Source organism: Garra rufa, chromosome 9 (genome assembly GCF_049309525.1).
Source record: "Garra rufa chromosome 9, GarRuf1.0, whole genome shotgun sequence".
Taxonomy (NCBI): domain Eukaryota; kingdom Metazoa; phylum Chordata; class Actinopteri; order Cypriniformes; family Cyprinidae; genus Garra; species Garra rufa.
In genome coordinates, this window is record NC_133369.1 from 22894298 (window position 1) to 22913095 (window position 18798).

The 18798-nt window shown below is 34.4% G+C and overlaps 1 protein-coding gene across 1 annotated transcript in view; it reads left to right on the plus strand.

Annotated features, from left to right (window-relative positions):
• LOC141342851 (uncharacterized) overlaps positions 1-18798 on the plus strand; it is a 168452-nt gene that overhangs the window by 144978 nt on the left and 4676 nt on the right. Inside the window, exon 10 of the mRNA XM_073847416.1 lies at positions 1702-1815. Coding sequence (XP_073703517.1) covers positions 1702-1815 — 114 coding nt within the window. The remainder of the gene's footprint in view (positions 1-1701; positions 1816-18798) is intronic.

The window sequence follows — 18798 nt, forward strand, 5'->3', positions numbered from 1 at the left end:
ATGCATTGTTCTTCACCAAACTGTTGTTGGATTGTTGGAAGAAGTTGCTGTTGGAGGGTGTTTTGGTACCATTCTTTATTCATGGCTGTGTTTTTGGGCAAAATTGTAAGTGAGCCCACTCCCTTGGATGAGAAGCAACCCCACACATGAATGGCTTCATCGGAGAATATGACTTTGCCCCAGTCCTCAGCAGTCCATTCGCCATACTTTTTGCAGAAGATCAATCTGTCCCTGATGTTTTTTTTGGAGAGAAGTGGCTTCTTTGCTGCCCTTCTTGACACCAGGCCATCTTCCAAAAGTCTTGGCCTCACTGTGCGTGCAGATGCGCTCACACCTGCCTGCTGCCATTCCTGAGCAAGCTCTGCACTGGTGGCACTCCGATCCCGCAGCTGAATCCTCTTTAGGAGACGATCCTGGTGCTTGCTGGACTTTCTTGGACGCCCTGAAGCCTTCTTAACAATGCAGTGGAAAGTTTTTTTCGGGATTAAGTTAATTTTCATGTCAAAGAAGGACTATGCAATTCATCTGATCACTCTTCATAACATTCTGGAGTACATGCAAATTGCTATTATAAAAACTTAAGCAGCAACTTTTCCAATTTCCAATATTTATGTAATTCTCAAAACTTTTGGCCACGACTGTATAACTCATTCTAAAGTCTGTTTGTTGCAGATCATTCTCATTTTAATAAACCAGCCAAGAAAATGTTTTATTAATCAGAAAATATGTGCGTAGTTCAAAAATAGTCAACAATTTTAATGATAATATTTGTAATAGTATCACCTGCATTTAATAGCTTTATTTTTAGTTTAACCACAGACACAGCTTACCCCAAAGATGTTTTAATTTGGTTTAAGAGAATTTTTTTCCTGTGTTTTAAAGCTGAATTTTTAGCATCATTACTCCAGTCACATGATCCTTCAGAAATCATTCTAATATTCTGGTTTGCTGCTCAAAAACATGTATTATTATTATTATTATTATTATAATGTTGAAAACAGCTGAATAAAATATTCAGGTTTCTTTGATGAATAGAAAGTTCAGAAGAACAGCATTTATCTGAAATATAATTTTTTTGTAACATTATAAATGTCTTTATCATCACTTTTGATCAATTTAAAGCATCCTTGCTACAAAATATAAATTTCTATAATTTATTTTCTCAGAAAAAAAATTATACTGACTGCAAGCTTTTGAATGGTATAGTGTATATTGTTAAAAAAAGCATTTTATTTTAGATAAATGCCAATCTTTGGATATTTCTATTAATTAAGAATCCTGAAACCCTTTATTCAACTGCTTTAAATATTGATTATAATAATAAAAATAATTATAAAATGTTTCTTGAACAGCAAATCAGCATATTAGAATGATTTTTGAATAATCATGTGACTGGAGTAATGATGCTGATAATTTAGCTTTGATCACAAGAATAAATTACATTTTAGAACATATTTAAATAGAAAACATTATTATTTTAAAAAGTAAAAATATTTCAAAATTTTGCTATAATATTTTAATTTTTTGCTGTAATTTGGATCAAACAAATGTTAAGGAAGTCACTTCTTCAAAAACATTAAAAATCTTACTGTTCGAAAACTTTTGACTGCTAGTGTGTATATTTAATTTTATTTTTATATTATATATATCTATTTTTCATTTTATATATTTTTAATGTATTGTATTATCTTCCTGTTTCAGGTGTGGTATCTGTTGGGATGGCTGTTTTATTTGCAGCTGGACAAACAAGATTTGACAAACAACGGTGTTAACTTCAGAAAATCAGCTTGGACGTACCTTAGCAAGGCCAAAAAGGTACAGCTCACACACACACACACACACACACACACACACACTCTTGTTTTGGAAATGATGAGGCCATGTGATTTCATCTTGGCTTGGTTTTCATTCTCCCCCACATACAGTGCACACACACACACACACACACATTTTCTACCTGGCTGATTTCTCCACTCCTCCCTTGGTCCCTTCTCATTTTTCCATCTGTCATGGCTCTCTCAGCATGCCGTCAGCTCTTTTTCTACTGTGAAATTTCTCAAACTCTGCTGGTGTCCGAGTGCTATAGAAATGGAAAATGAAAGCCAAAGTTTGAAAGAAAACGAGAGCGGGAATAGCTTGCAGGTTGAGGTGCCACAATACCTATAGCTTTTTTTTTTATTTTTATTTTTTTATACCAACCCCTGTCCTTTTTTCTTTTTCTTCTTCTTCTTTCTCCCCATTTCCATCTCTTCCTCAGGCTTTTCGCTGGACTTTGGTTCTTTCTGAAGTAACCTTTGTCTCTGCATGTAGTCTCTTTTGTTCCTCTTCCATCACTTTTCATTCCCTACATCTCTCTCGCTGTTCTCTGATGGATTCATCGTCATCCGTCCTTCATTCCCTCTGCTTCACCTTGCAGCCTTTGGTTTTCTTATGCCTCACTACGTCCTTGATGATGTAGTCAGATGAATTATTGGAAAAGAGTGTGGATGCACCTGCTGTCTCACATATACCTCTAGATCCATACTGGATGTCTCTTCTTGAGACTGTTAAACATAGACTTTCATTGCTTAATGTTATTTCAGAATGCGCTATTGATGGGTAGTTATAACCAGCCAATAGGAAAGCAGGAGAAATCTATCTCAGTACTCTTATCGATTCTAGTGGCTTTTCAAGGTCTCAGACATGTAAACCTTTAAATTAAAGAAGCCAGACGAGACGCAATACAAGCTCTGACCCTGTCTCAGCACCCATATTTTTTTTTCATGCTTTTTGTTTCTTTTTTTTAATTAAACTATTAAAACTGTCTAGAAATATTAAAATGAAAAAAAAAAACTGAATCCAGAAACATTAAAATGGGGAAAAAAAGGATTTTTAGAAAAAATAAAATAATTTTAAAACAGTCTAGAAATATTAAAATGAAAAAAATAACTGAATCCAGAAACATTAAAATGGAAAAAAAAAAAGGATTTTAAAACAGAATTTGGGAAAAAAAAAGGCGCTACTGTATTAAAGACCATGTCCTCTCATTATTACAAATGACAAATAAATTTAGAAATTAGTGCAAGAATTAAACAGAAATACATAAAAGACTGCACAAATGTAATATTAAAGTAACACATTTATAAAGGAGTAAATTAATACAAACATATATTATGAAACTTACACGATTTAACAGCAATTTATTAAAAGTTTAACAAATATTACATTTTTAAGGCCCTTTGAAATATGTTTTTTTTTTTTTTTTCAAATTAAGTTTTACTTTGACCAAATTATGTTTTCCATTCATTTTTTTCTGGATTCCATTTTAATGGTTTTATTAAATTTTAATAATTAAAATAATTTCTTTCCTTCCTTTTTTTGTAGAAATATTTTTTTTTTTATATATATATATACATTTTTCTGGTAAATATTCCTTATAAAATAATGTTTTAATAACAATTGTGTTATTAGTAGTACTATCATTACATTGAGTAATATTTTTCTGTTACCGTTTCTTTCAGTTAAACCAAACTTTTATTTTGACAGTTTGCTGTGAAGACCTTTAAAGGAGTAGTTCACTTTCTGAACAAAAATTTACAGATAATGTACTCACCCCCTTTCTTCATGTTCATGTCTTTCTTTCGTCAGTCATAAAGAAATTGTTTTTTGAGGCAAACATTTCAGGATTTTTCTCTATATAATGGACTTCTATGGTGCCCCCGAGTTTGAACTTCTAAAATGCAGTTTAAATGCAGCTTCAAAGGGCTCTAAATGATCCCAGCCGAGGAAGAAGGGTCTTATCTAGCAAAACAATGGTTTATTTTCTAAAAACATTTACAACTTATATACTTTTTAATCTCAAACGCTTGTCTTGCCGAGCTAGACAAAACGAGCATTTGAGGTTAAAAGTATATAAATTGTAATTATTTTTTTTAGAAAATAACCCATCGTTTTGCTAGATAAGACCCTTCTTTCCTCGGCTGTGATCGTTTAGAGCCCTTTGAAGCTGCATTTTGGAAGTTCACACTCAGGGGCACCATAGAAGTCCATTATATGGAGAGAAATCCTGAAATGTTTTCCTCAAAAAACATAATTTCCATATGACTGAAGAAAGAAAGACATGAACATCTTGGATGACAAGGGGGTGAGTACATTATCTGTTAATTTTTGTTCTGAAAGTGAACTACTCCTTTAAGTTTGTGTATGACATGACGATAGTTGTTCTAAAAAAAATGTGACTCAAAGAAGTTCTAGAGATTATGTTTATGTGTGCATGTACTCATATTGTGAGGCGGCAGAGGCTGAAAACATTGCGAGCATCATGTGCGCATGGATCTTGGGCCTGTTATGTTTTAATCAAAATTTGAAGTAAAAATATACAATTAATAATGAACCTATGCTTTTTTTTTTGAGGGTAATTTAAGAGCATCTCTCCATCTACATAATTTAAAGACTTCTTTTTTTTTTTTTTTTTTTTTTTTTTTGAACAGTAAGATTTTTAATGTTTTTAAAGAAGACTCTTCTGCTCACCAAGCCTGAATTTATTTGATCTGAAGTACAGCAAAAACACTAACATTCCGAAATATTTTTACTTTTTAAAAAAAACTGTTTTCTATTTGAATACATTTCAAAATGCACTCCACTCCCGTGATTCCAAAGCTGAACCCCCTAGCATCACCACTCCCGTCACAATTCCCCAGAAATCATTCAAATATGCGGATTTGCTGCTCAAGAAAATCCACCATTACTATTATCAATATTTAATTTGGAAATGACAAGAAATGAATACTTTTATTAAGGATGCTTTAAATTGATCAAAAGTGATGATAAAGACATTTATAATGTTATGAAGGATTTCGATTTCAGACAAATGTTGTTCTTTCAAACTTTCTATTCTTCAAAGAAACCTGAAAATGCTCTTTTTAACATAATAATAAATGTTCTTGAGCAGCAAATCATAATATTCATGATCATAATATATATAAATCAAAATTTCTGAAGGATCATTTGACTGGAGCAATGAAGCCAAAAACTCAGCCCCGAAATCACAGGAACAAACCACATTTCAAAATACACTCAAACAGCAAGCATCTCCTTTTTTTTTTTTTTCCCTTTTTTATTAATTGTAATATGCATAGAAGAAAGAAGTCATTTAAAGACTTCTTAAAGTCTTTGGAGTTTGTCAACTGTTTAAATCTGTGAAGAAGAATCTCCGTTTGTGCTCTTTATACATTTTTTTAAATGAAATTTGAGAGAAAAAAATTAGCTCATGAGGACAAAATATGTAAATAAGACCTGAAAGTCATGCTCTTGGCTTTGGTTCAGTCTGTGAATATTTAATTACCTTCGCTAACGTCTCAATTATTCATCTGCTCTTTAATCAGTGCCCCATATTGGCCAAGCTTTTGTTAGCTGTGTCATTAATATGACCATAATAAAGCAAACAGTAATTATTTATTAATTAGCCCTTTAGAAGGTCATCTCTCTGCGCTGGGAAATAACTGCCAGTTATGAATGAGTTGCTAGTGTATTGCTCAGTATTAAAAGTGATAACCTTTCAACTTTTAGTAATAGAATCGCCTAAACTGTTATTAAATCTTCTGATCATCTACATTTTTCAACCTTTGCGAAGAGAATGTTTCAGTAACATCATAAATAGTCTTATTTTCTGCATCATTTCTCTGTAAATGGGAATAATTGGAAAATTTGCTGAAAATTGACTCACCCTCAGGCTATTCAAGGTGTAGATGAGTTTGTTTCTTCATCAGAAACAGATTTGGAGGAATTGAGCATCACTTGCTCACCAGTGCGCCCTCTGCAGTGAATGGGTGCCGTCAAAATGAGAGTTCAAACATCTGATAAAACATCCACAAGCAATCCACTTGACTCCAGTCCATCAATTAATGTAATTTCAAGTAAAAAGCTGTGTGTTTGTATGAAACAAATCCAACATTAAAATGTTTTTAACTTCAAACTGTTGCTTCCATTTAAAATATGAGTCCTCTATCCATAATATTGCTTTCTCCAGTGAAAACTGGTCTTGTCTGAATCAGGAGAGAAATATGCATAGATCAAACATGTTCAAAAACTGTTTTTAACAAATATGTCAGTAGATTTTGTACAATATGGGATGGTGGAAGTGTTATTATAGATTATGGACTACAGATTATTGAATTTTGGGGGGTGAGGGTTTAATTTTAGAACGCCTTAATGTTTTGTTTTCTTACAAGCATGCAGCTTTTTGCTTCTCAAGATGTGAAGACTCCAGACTAATGTAATTGTGTGGATTGTGATGTTTTTATTACTTTTTTGGTCTCTCATTCTGACGGCACCCATTCACTGCAGAGGATCAATTGGTGAGCAAGTCATGCTACATTTCTCTAAATCTGTTCTAAAGAAGAAACAAACTTGTCTACATCTTGGATGGCCTGAGGGTAAGGACATTTTAGTTTTTGAGTTAAATTTTTCTTTAAACCTAAAAAATCTATTTTCATACAAAAAAAATATATTTTGAAAAATGTATCTGTGTTTTTAGCTCATATAATGGGCATGAAGGATCCAATGTTGATTTGAACATTACCTTACATTGGCTAAAAGTAGTTGAAACATCTTAAAAATATCGTCTTCTGCACTGTAAAAAGTTTTCACCAGATTTAACTTAAAAAAACTAAGTTAAGCAGCTGCCTTAAAGGAGTAGTTTACTTTCAGAACAAACATTTACAGATAATGTACTCATCCCCTTGTCATCCAAGATTTTCATGTCTTTCTTTCCTCAGTTGTAAGGAAATTATGTTTTTTGACGAAAACTTCTCAGGATTTCTCTCCATATAATGGACTTCTATGGTGCCCCCGAGTTTGAACTTCCAAAATGCAGCCTCAAAGGGGTCTAAACGATCACAGCCAAGGAAAGAAGGGTCTTATATAGCAAAATGATTGGTTATTTTCTAAAAAAAAAAAAATACGATTTATATACTTTTTAACCTCAAATGCTCATCTTGTCTAGCTCTGTGTGTATTCTGTGTATTCCGGTTCATGACAGTTAGGCTATGTCGAAAAACTCCCATCTCATTTTCTACTCCAACTTCAAAATCGCCCTACATCGCTGTTTTACCTTTTTTGTGTAAAGGGTATTTGATCTTATTTGCACGTTCACTTTGTAAACACTGGGTTGGTACTTTTGCAGCAATGTTGTACGATTTTGAAGTTGGAGGAGAAAATGAGATGGGAGTTTTTCGACATAACTGGAATATACAGAGTTCACTTAGAGCTAGGCAAGACAAGTGTTTGAGATTAAAAAGTATGTAAGTTGTAAATGTTTTTAAAAAATATCTGATCGTTTTGCTAGATAAGACCCTTCTTTCTCCACTGGAATCATTTAGATCCCTTTGTACCTGCATTTAAACTGCATTTTGGTAGTTCAAACTCGGGGGCACCATAGAAATCCATTATATAGAGAGAAATCCTGAAATGTTTTCCTCAAAAAACATAATTTCTTTATGACTGAGGAAAGAAAGACATGAACATCTTGGATGACAAGGGGATAAGAATGTTATCTGAAACATTAAATTTTTGTTCTGAAAGTGACTTCTTTAAGTTTTTAAGTTAAATCAGCTTAAAACTACAAGTAATTTTAACTTATTACAATAAAAATTTGTTGATTTAACTCGTGGGTTTAAATGACTTAAGTTGATTTAACTTAACATTTTAAGGCAGCTGCTAAACTTAAGTTTTAAAATTGAAACTGGTGAAAACATTTTACAGTGTGTTTTTTTTTTAGAAGAAAGTCATTACAAAAAAGTGTTTTAATAGATACATAATTACATATTTGAGATATCTAAAATTAGGACTTAGAAATGTTATTAGCTGTTGCCCAACGGCTGTGGATTGCAACTCTGCAAGTATTTCCATATATTTCTAAATTTCCAGTTTCATCCCTCTTCTTTAGTGGTCATTAGCAAGTTGTTGTGAAATTGATGGCTCCTGAGCTAATCTCTTGATTACAGCCTCGATTTTTCTCCTGAATCGATTGATTTCCCCTGCTCCTCTGATTTTAATTAGCTTGTGGCTACTCTGCCTGCTGTGGATTTGTTTTCTGTGTCTGCGCTCATATTGCCTTTTTTCTGCCTTCATTCCATCCTTCTCTCGGTTCTTTACTCTCGGCTCGTTCCTCCGTCACACTCTATGACTTCAGGCAGAGTTCAGATTCCACTTTAGCCGCTATTCACCATTGATTTTCTGCCTTCTGCTCAATGTCCAACTCTTTACACGTCCATCCCTCAATAACCACCTCTCCTCCCCCTCCATACCTCACTACCTCTCTTTTCTCTTTCTTTCACTTGTGCCATTCTTCACTACCTCCCTTAACACCCTCTGTTTCTTGCTAACTTTGTTTTCTTCCTTTCTTGCTCCTTTCTTTTTTGTCTTTATGGCCTTGTTTTTACCTGCAATTAACATTTGTCTCGCTGATTCGATCACAAGTGGTCAGTCGAGATTTATACCTGCTTATATCTGGTGTTAAAGGATTAGTTCGACCCAAAATTAAAAATTCTATCTCCCTCGTGTTGGTCCAGGCCTTCATAGTTTTTTATTTCTCTCTCCATGGAATACATAATGTGAGTCATATCCTACTTGCTCTTTTCAATGCAGATACAATGAATGAAGAAGAACTTTAAAGGTATCAATCCCTTAAAGCTCATCCATATGATTTGTGGTTTTCGGAATTCTTACAGGAGCTTTTTGTAAGGAACAGACCAAAATTTAATAGGTATTTTTCTATTCCATTTCCATCACTAAGAATGTAGGAAAGTTGATCTCAGCATAGCAAATCATTTTGATTTTGTGATCTTGATGATCTAATTAATTAAAATAATCTGACTCAAGAATTTTGCTTTAAAAGTTCACCTTTTTTGTTCCATGGGGGAAAAAAAGAATAGTTATACACTCCTAGGTTTGGAAAGACATAGGGTGAGCAAAGTTAAGTTAAAGTTACGTTTTTTAATCTCAAATGTGTCAAAGTCTGAGACCACAAGAGAAATATTTCCTAGTTTTCATTTTTCTAGTTACTTTTTTAGGGGCCAAGCACTGAAGGTTCTTAGGCACCTATTGTATCTGTTGGATTTCTTCTTCTTCCACTCTGGAAGTCTGGCAGCCTATAGAACCGCTTGTGGGAAAGTTATGAAATTTGGCACACAGATAGAAGACAGTCTCAATATTAACCATAGCAAATTTGGAGTCTCTAACTCAAAGTCTCTAGCGCCACCAATAGGCCAAATATACATTCATATTTCGTTAATAACTTCTGAACTGTGAGGTCTAGAAGCAACATTTTTTTCCCTCTGATTTCATGGCTTATGCAGAGTCGAATACTACCAACAGTTTGCATGGAACATTTCATTAATAATTAATGTTACACTACCATTTAAAATGTATATTTTTATTCAGCAAGGATGCATTAAATTAACAAGGATGCGTGTACATTTTTGCAGATGTTTAGATTTCAAATACAAATGATGTTCAAATAAAAAAATGCAGTTTTTTTATTTCTATTAATCAAAAAATGTAAAATGTATTTGTTATTTTCACTAAGGGGGGATTTTAATGAGTTAGGCTGTTTTTTTTTTTCTTCCTCAGTACTTATATATGTTTTATTCTTCAGTATTTTTCTCCTTTCAACATCACTGTGTCTGATTTCTTTCCATCAGCTCATTCTTCCTCTCTTCATCCCTCAGTACGTCTCTTTTTATTCTTCATTACCTCCATCCCTTGTCCTGTATTGATCTGGACAATATTGATTGAGCTTTGAGTGCTCAACCATATTTTCAGCCATTAATAATCTTACATATAATGATTTATCATGCTTATGTTGTAATGCATGTATGCTCCAGCCTCTTGCTTTGTGAACAGACAGTCACGCTTTATCGATCCTCGAGGGGAAATTGAGAAAAGAAAAATTTGGAAGGCATTTCATCAGCTTTTGTTCTGTCTAGCAATATAGATCTTGCATGTCACAACGTTACTGCAGCGTTAGTAAAGCGTCGCGCTCAGCCATTGGTACAAAATGACCAGTTTTGAGCGTCTCATTGCTCTGTCTGTAACTTCCCGTGGCAGCTCTTGAAATGGCCTCTAGCAAAATGCATGACAAGCACATTCACTTGAACACACACACACAGTGGCACACCTTGTGTGACCTTGAGGAACTAATATACGCAGTGAAAAAATTTGTTTGTTAATTTGCGTAAGTGTGAGTCTTTACGCTCTTTTCACATTTTAATTAAACAAATTATGTTTCAGGTCTGCTGTTTTCTTCCAGTGTATCTGAGTGAATATAACATTTCCTAGAAGAGACACAAGAGTGTATTCAAACTGAAATGTAGCCTTGCCTGTTGTCTATATGCAGATTTTGTCTGTGATTGGACAGCATTTTGTGTATTTGTATATATTTCCACACATGTATTTTTCTCACCCCTTGTTTATATGTATGGCAGCTGTGTTGATAGATACTTTGTGTCATTTCATTGAGTGCAGCAGATTTGAACACATCTGAACCCACAGCTGTCTTTCACACACCAGAGCGATTGAGAGTGAATCATATGTTTTTGATTGTATGTTTTAGCCCAAAGCCAGCTATTAGGTGCTGTCTCATTGTTTACAGGTTTTACAACACAAGGGTCAAATGTCAGGATAAAAATATTCTGGTAATGAAGAAGGCATTTATTTTCAATAATGATTTGAATATGTTAAAAATATGTACTGTACTGATAAACCAATTTTTGGTTATAAAACTGATATATAACTGATAAATTTGTGATATTTAGTCATATTATTTTGTCTATTTAATAATGATATAATGATATAATATGAATAATTTGATTTAGATCAGGACTATGCCGCATGTATCGCTGATCATTTTATTTAGATTGAAATTTCGGTGTGCAGGTCGTGAATCATTTGATTCAGATCAAGATTTCGGTGCAGGTTTGGAAATCATTTGATTCAGTTCGGGACTTTAGAGACTGGATCACAAATCATTTCAGTGGTTTCACAAATCTTTTTTTCTGATTTATTTTTAATTAAACAGTAGAAAACATGAAACTAAAAAAAGGCAGTACAGTTATAAAAACAATACAAAGAAAAAATCCCTATAAATCCCTAAAATAGAAAAAGAAAAATGAACTATGGTTTTAATTTGAAAGAGAAGAGATTGTTTGATAATTGAGATGATTGAAGTCCTTGAAAATAAAAAAGTAGTGGTTGAAAAGTCCTTGAAAGTCCTGGAATTTAATTTTACAGTATCTGTACGAACCCTGAATAAGGTCAATAAACATTGACTGTGACTATATCAACATGCAGTATAGTTTTTCAAACTATTATTGCGGACTACACAAGCTTTCATGTGTGCGGTTGACAGATATCAAGAGTTCAGATCGCCAAATCAGGGCTTCTTTGTTAAAAGGATACATTTTCCTTCTGGTGTTTTGCTCACTCTTCATTGCAGAAGCGCAGACGATGATATGCAAATACTACTACTTGGGAATTTCACTGTTATAATATTTTTTGTTGTTGTTTGTTTTTGCCAGTTTTAGTAACGTAGACAGAGAGAGTGGATATCTAAGATATTAATTTATATATTAAATAGACTATAATATATCAGTAGACTAGATGAGGTAAAAAAAAAAAGTCCCCATTCTATGGATTTGTGCTTATTAGTGAAAGTGCAATGTAAAAATAAATTTCTCAAATAAATGACAACAATCATTGAGATTATAATTTTGAGCAAAATTTTTATCAGTTCAACCATTATACAGCATGGCAAAAATGTGACTAAGTTTTCATTGACTAAAATGCTCAGACATTTAGTTAACTAAAACTTGACTAAACAAAAACAGGTCAAGGTTGATCTACCATGATAATGTAGTTCAATTTGACACAGAGCTGAGACTAATTTAAGAGACTAAGACTAAAACTGGCCTTACATTTAAAAGTGGCTGACACTGCTAAAGAATTATAATTATAGCATTATAATGTACATTATAAAAATGTATAATCATTTTGAGAATTGCAAAAGATTGCATTTAACAGTTGTATTGAATCCTTAGTGTTTTTAAAAATAGTCATTTGTCAAAAATGACCGCCATGGCAAATGAATGGGAAGTACGCAAAAATACGGAGAATTTTTTGTGTGTACAATCCACAAATCATTCATGATGCAGAAAAAGAGTGCACAGCAATGACAGAGTGACACTCTAAAATATCAAGAGTGCATAATGGACACACTCCACCCACCCCCAATTTAAAAAAAAATAATAATAATCTACCTATACAAAAAGTTGTCTTTGAGAAAGTCTAAATGTATATCGAAATCCACAATTTAATAAAAATAAGTCTTTATGTCTAAAAACAACTAAAGAATTTATAAGCCTTTTATATAGAGCTATATAGAAATCTAGTGGCTAAACCATGAAATTGCAGATGTTTTTCTTTGTTTACTCTGACCAGATGGCACTAATCTGACTTCAAAAATTGGATTTTAAAGGCATTGTCTCTATTTTAACATGAAATACTGCCATAATTGAAAAGTATTCAATGGAAAACAATTATCATAATTATTGCATAAATATTAATTAGTTCTATGAAATTCTGTCAAAATAATAAAAAAAGAAAAAATACTATGTAACATTGATTTTACTGAAAATAAAAAAAAGTTCAGGTGTTTGGTTACCTTTGACCGCAAACGACACAAGTTTGACTCCCAAATGACCAATACCGGACTTTAAATGAGTATTACATAACAAAAAAATATACAAACCAGCAGTAGAAAAACTAGTACAAACAAGAATATCGGTAACCTTCCTCAATCAGTCTCTCTCAAGTCACAGTCATTGTGAAAGTTGCTAAAAATACAGTAAATGCAACTTACCAATGTCAATGTGTTTTCCTCCAGCAGTCTGGACCTCTTCTATTTACTAGGTTCAAGATCATTTTCAAAAACTCTCCGGTCCAATTTGGTATTTTATCTGTCAAGGTTTAGAAAGCAGGTGGAATTTTAAACCAGCAGCAAAAAGGGTCAGCAAGCAACAACTGTGAATAGATGTGCAAATATTTATTTATATCCTGTATTGATTGCTCTGTGTGTAGAATAGCAGCTGTACATATGTGTTGTTGCCAGTTTTCTTTTCCTCATCAAAGCCCATGTGCTCAGACATGTTGAGCTGTGGTGAATCCGTTCGAATCTGGCTTGCGGCATTTCCAAATCCCCATTTTCTTTCTAATATCAATTGCTGTTTCAAGTCTAATTATGAATAAAACGGTCTCAAAAAATCGTATATACACTTCTTGGGTATCGGGTGTGCAATATTTGAATTCACAGTAACTTCTAGACTAGACTGATGCTTTATAAATGTACTCTAGAGAACACTTCCAGTCTGTTTGCTTGTATCTCAGTTGAGTGAGAGCTGCAGAGCGTCTTCAGTGCGTTATGTTTGTTTGTTCTTTTAGCTCAGGTCTGTAGTTTGATGTATTAAGAGCCGTTCTCGTCTCTTGAGATATAGGAAGGTGTTATCACTGTGCTCTTAGAGAAATCACTTCTTGTGGACACAAGCACACACAGGATTGGAGTCACTTATTCGGCTATAGATTCACACTGAAACTACTGTATATGCTTTCTTCTGTTTTCACTTTGCCCTGCTACCTTTTTTGTGCTCATGTTTTCCTGCTTTGATGCACAGAAATGTCTGACCTTTTTTCTTTGACATTTCTGTGTATGAAAGGGAAGAACCAGGACAGTTAGAGTCATGGATTTGTCTGTTTTTCCTTTCCGGTTCAATGTAATAACATATTAAGCAATATGAGCGTATGTAAATGTGTCTATTTTATCTTTAACTACATATTATCATTTAAATATCCTACTATATCCAACTGCATTGATGGACAACATCGCTCTGTTTATTAAAAGCAATTTCATTCAGTGACTCATTCTACAGGTTACATCTTTTTTTGTTTGTACAATCTTTGTGTCATTTACTTATGACTCAATTCATTTATTTTGATTATCAGTAAGATGTCTTGTTAGAAGTAGATCCAATAAATAGTCCTTCACAGCCCACACATGAGTGCTGTTTATAATATCTGACTCATTCTAGTGAATTGGTTTGTTCAGATGATTTATGTAAATAAACATATGTATGTATATGTGCTGTATTTTAGGCCTTACATTCTTAAATTCAGACTGCGCAATCATGACTCTGCTGTAGGTTAGCTGGGCAGGAAACACTTATGTCTGCTTCCAAGGGAAGGAAAGAATGTGTAGGTGTGTGTGTGTGTGTGTGTGTGTGTGTGTGTGTGTGTGTGTGTGTGTGTGTGTGTGTGTGTGTGTGTGTGTGTGTGTGTGTGTGTGTGTGTGTGTGTGTTTTTGAACTGTGCAGATATAAATGACTATCTGTCAGCGGGACAGTAAGGTCAGTTGTGGATCAGAAGTCGGTCCAGCCCAGCAGTTCATCAGAGGAGAGATGTACAGAACAAGAGTGAGAGATACGGGCTGAAGAGAGTGATTTAAGGACGGTGGGAGGAGTCCTTGATGGTAATCTGAATGATGAAAGAAGGCAGAGAAAGAGGGAAGGACAGGCACAAACACAATCATTACTTTCAACACTTGAATGCACCTAACAAATACACTCTAGAACCAGTAAACTTTTGCATTGTATTTGGAGGTAGAGAAGGCATACTTAATGGGATAGTTTATCCAAAAATAAAAAATTCTGTCATTAGTTACTCACCCTCATATCCTGTAATTAATCTTTAGAACACAAATTACAATATTTTTTATGATATTCGAGAGTTTTTTTGACCCTGCATAGACCGCAACACAACTGACATGTTCAAGGTCCAGAAAGGTAGTCAGGACATTGTTAAAATAGTCCATGAGACATCAGTGGTTCAACTGTTATGTATGTGTGTGTGTGTGTGTGTGTGTGTGTGTGTGTGTGTGTGTGTGTGTGTGTGTGTGTGTGTGTGTGTGTGTGTGTGTGTGTGTGTGTGTGTGTGTGTGTGTCAGTTTTTTGCTAAATTGTGAGAACCAGATAATGGGTTCTTAAAAAGGAACTATAAGTATATAATTCATACCCTTCGTTTTTTTTCATGTTTTGTAAAATTGTTTGATGTTTCCATTGCATAAGTATTCATACCCTTATCTTGGACATTTGAAATTTAGCTCAGGAGCATTCATATAGCTTGTAGATGTTACTACACTTCGAGTGGAGTTAACCTGTGGCAGTAGCACACACCTCTCAATAAAAGGTCTAACAGCTGAAAATGCATATTGGGGCAAAAACCAAGCCCTAAGGTCAATAGAACTGCCTGTAGAGGTGAGAAGCAGGATTTTTGCAAAGCACAGATATGTGGATAAGTTCAGAAAAAATTCAGCTGTATTGAAGGTTCACAGAAGCATGGAGTCTCTCTTACCCTTTAAGGGAAGAAGTTTGAAACAACCATGACTCTCCCTAGAGCTGGCCTCCTGGCCAATCTGAGCAATTGAAAGAGAATGGCTTTGGTTAGAGTGGTGACCAAGAACCTGATGGTCACTCTAGTTGAGCTCCATGATCATATGTGAAGATAGGAGAAACTTACAGAAGGACAAACATCACTGCAACACTTCACCGATCTAGGCTTTATAGTGGTGTCGTCAGATTCAATCCTCTCGTCAGTGAAAACACACTTGGAATTTGAAAAAAAAAGCACCTAAAGGACCCTCAGACTGTGAGAAACAAGATTCTCTGGTCTGATGAACCTCAATTTCAAGCATCATGTATGAAAGAAACCAAGCACTGCTCATCACTTGCAGAGTACCATACCAAAAGTAAAGTTTGCTTGTAGCAGCTTCTTAGATTGGGGCAGTAACTGAGAGACTCGACTAAAGAAAAGCTCAATACACCAAAATATTGAGATAGCCTCAATAAAATCCAGTCCAGAGCATTCAGAACCTCTGACTGGGCAGAAGGTTCACCTTTCAACAGGACAAAGACCCTAAGCACACAGTAAGAGTGGCTTATAGACAACTCTATGAATGTCCTTGAGTGGCCCAGCCACAGCTTGGACCTGAACCTAATCAAATATTTCTGGAGAAACCTGAAAATGTGCATCTGCCCCCATCTAAGCTGACAGAGCTTGAGGGATGAAGAGGTGAGGAGAAAAATGGCAGATAATTGACAAATGCTGATGTGCAAAGCTTGTTGTATTATACCCAAAAAAGACTTGAGGCAGTAAAGGTGCTTCAGCTAAGTTCTGAGTTAAGGGTGTGAATACTTATGCAATGGACTTATTTCAGTGTTTTATTTTTATTTTTAATGAAGTCATGACAGTTCTGTTTTTGATTTGACATTATGGTGTATGGAATGTAGATGAATGTGGAAAAAAAGTCAGTTTAACATAAAGCAACAACATGGATATGAATACTTGTTCAAGGCACTGTAAATGTGAAAATGCAAAAAAAGAAGAAAAAAGCAGTGTCTAGTAATAAAAATCACAGTTTAATATCCACACTGTGACAGAGAAAACAGATGTGTTTGTGTATGGGTATGTGGTTTGTCTGCAGTCGCACCAGTGTGTGAAATTCATTTTTGTGGTTGTTCCCAAGTGAGTGGGATGGCCATAGCAGGAGATCGCAGACTCTTTTTTGCTCTTTCACACACACCCAATCACACACCATCACCACCTCCAGCCAATTTTCTTCAGCAAAGACCTTCTCCCCGCCAGACGAGCTCCTCTGCAAAGCTGCCATTTCAAAACATACAAATACTTCAGTGGTGAAGGTAGAGCCTTGGATAAGGGAGGGATTGCTTGCAAAAAGTGAAAGATACTTTTCAGCAGTCGCTTCCTCTAGGAGGAACATTTCCACTGTGTACATGTTTGAGAGCTTATTAGAGGATGTAAAGATGAGGAGATTGAGTGGGTGATGGGTGAACTGTGGGTTTGTGGAAGGTGTTTTTGACACTGTGTGAGTGAGTGTGTGTGAATCAGTGGCTGATGGAGTGTAACTCTTATCGGGACTGGAGATCAGGTCTCAGTAATTACAGGGTGGAACTCCAGATGGCTGTTGCTGAGGTAACACGTTAGCTGGAGCGCCGTCCTCTTCTAGACTGATTAAATAAACACAACTCAGATCTGTAAATCTAAATCGCAGGAGTTGTGGCACAAGTGTTTCTCAATTCATTTTTTAATGGCAGAAGGGCTGGGTGAAGTGGTGCGGGGTCATTCTCTGAATGCTGTGATTTTTCTGTCCCTGCAGAAAATCATCTGTGTATTGCTCCCAGGAGGATTTTGTGTTGAGTTTAAAGATATATTTACACAAAATTTAGCAAATATTTGAAATTTTTCAAGCCATTTTAATCATTTTCCTATCAGAGAAGACAGGTTTTTCCATGTTTGCAGATGCTGTATGTCACCTTACATAATGAAATTCTGTCAAAAAAAAATCTCTACCATCAAAAGATCTCTTGATTGAGGTCTGTTTATTAAATCCTTTCTTGCATTTTCCACAACATCTGTCTGTCTATCGTTTTGTTTGTCTCTGTCTGTCTGTCTGTATATCTGTCTACCTGTTTTCTCATTCTATCATTCTATCGTTCCAGCATTCTATCATTCTGTCTATCATTCTGTTGATTGTTCTTTCATTCTATCGTTCTGTCTGTCATTCTCTCGTTCTATATATCATTCTATCGTTCTGTCTGTTGTTCTATCTATCTATCTATCTATCTATCTATCTATCTATCTATCTATCTATCTATCTATCTATCTATCTATCTATCTATCTATCTATCTATCTATCTATCTATCTATCTATCTATCTATCAATCATCTGTCGTTCTGTCGTTCTGTCATTCTATCTTTCCATCGTTCTATCATTCCATCGTTCTATCATTCTATCATTCTATTATTCTGTCAATCTTTCTGTCACTCTATCATTCTATCGTTTCCATCTTTCTATCTATTATTGTCGTTCTATCATTTATCTACCATTCTGTTGTTCTATCGTTCTATTATTCTGTCATTCTGTCGTTCAATCATTTTATTATTCTATCATTCTATAATTTTTATATCATTCTATCATTCCATCATTCCATCATTCTATTATTCTATCATTCTATCATTCTATCATTTTTTTCTATCATTCTGTCGATCGTCTGTCATTATATCGTTCTATCGTTCTATTATTCTGTCATTCTGTCGTTCAATCGATATATTATTCTATCGTTCTATAATTTTTGTATAATTCTATCATTCCATCATTCTATTATTCTATCGTTCTGTCATTTTTTATCATTCTGTCGATCATTCTGTCATTCTATCGTTTTATCATTCTATCATTCTGTTGATCGTTCTGTCATTCTGTCATTGTATCTATCTATCTATCTATCTATCTATCTATCTATCTATCGTTGTATCGTTGTATCAGTCATTGTATCTGTCATTGTATCAGTCGTTGCATCAGTCGTTCTATCATTGTAACATTCTATCTATCGTTCTATTGGTGTATCTGTTGTTCTATCGTTCTATACTCTGCATACATATACATACTCTGTGTGTGTGTGTGTGTGTGTCTGTTTGCACTGCATTTATTGATTATATGCAATAACTAAATGCGCTGCAGTTATTTTATGAATAATTTGTTCTGATTTCTCTCTTCCTCTCTCTTTCTTCTCCAAGCCCCATCACTCAAGCACTCACACATTTTAGTCACTTTTCAGGCGACTAATGCAAGTGAGCTAATTAATACACTTAACAAAATACTATTTAAAATGTTCTTCTTCATTAAAATACTTTATATAA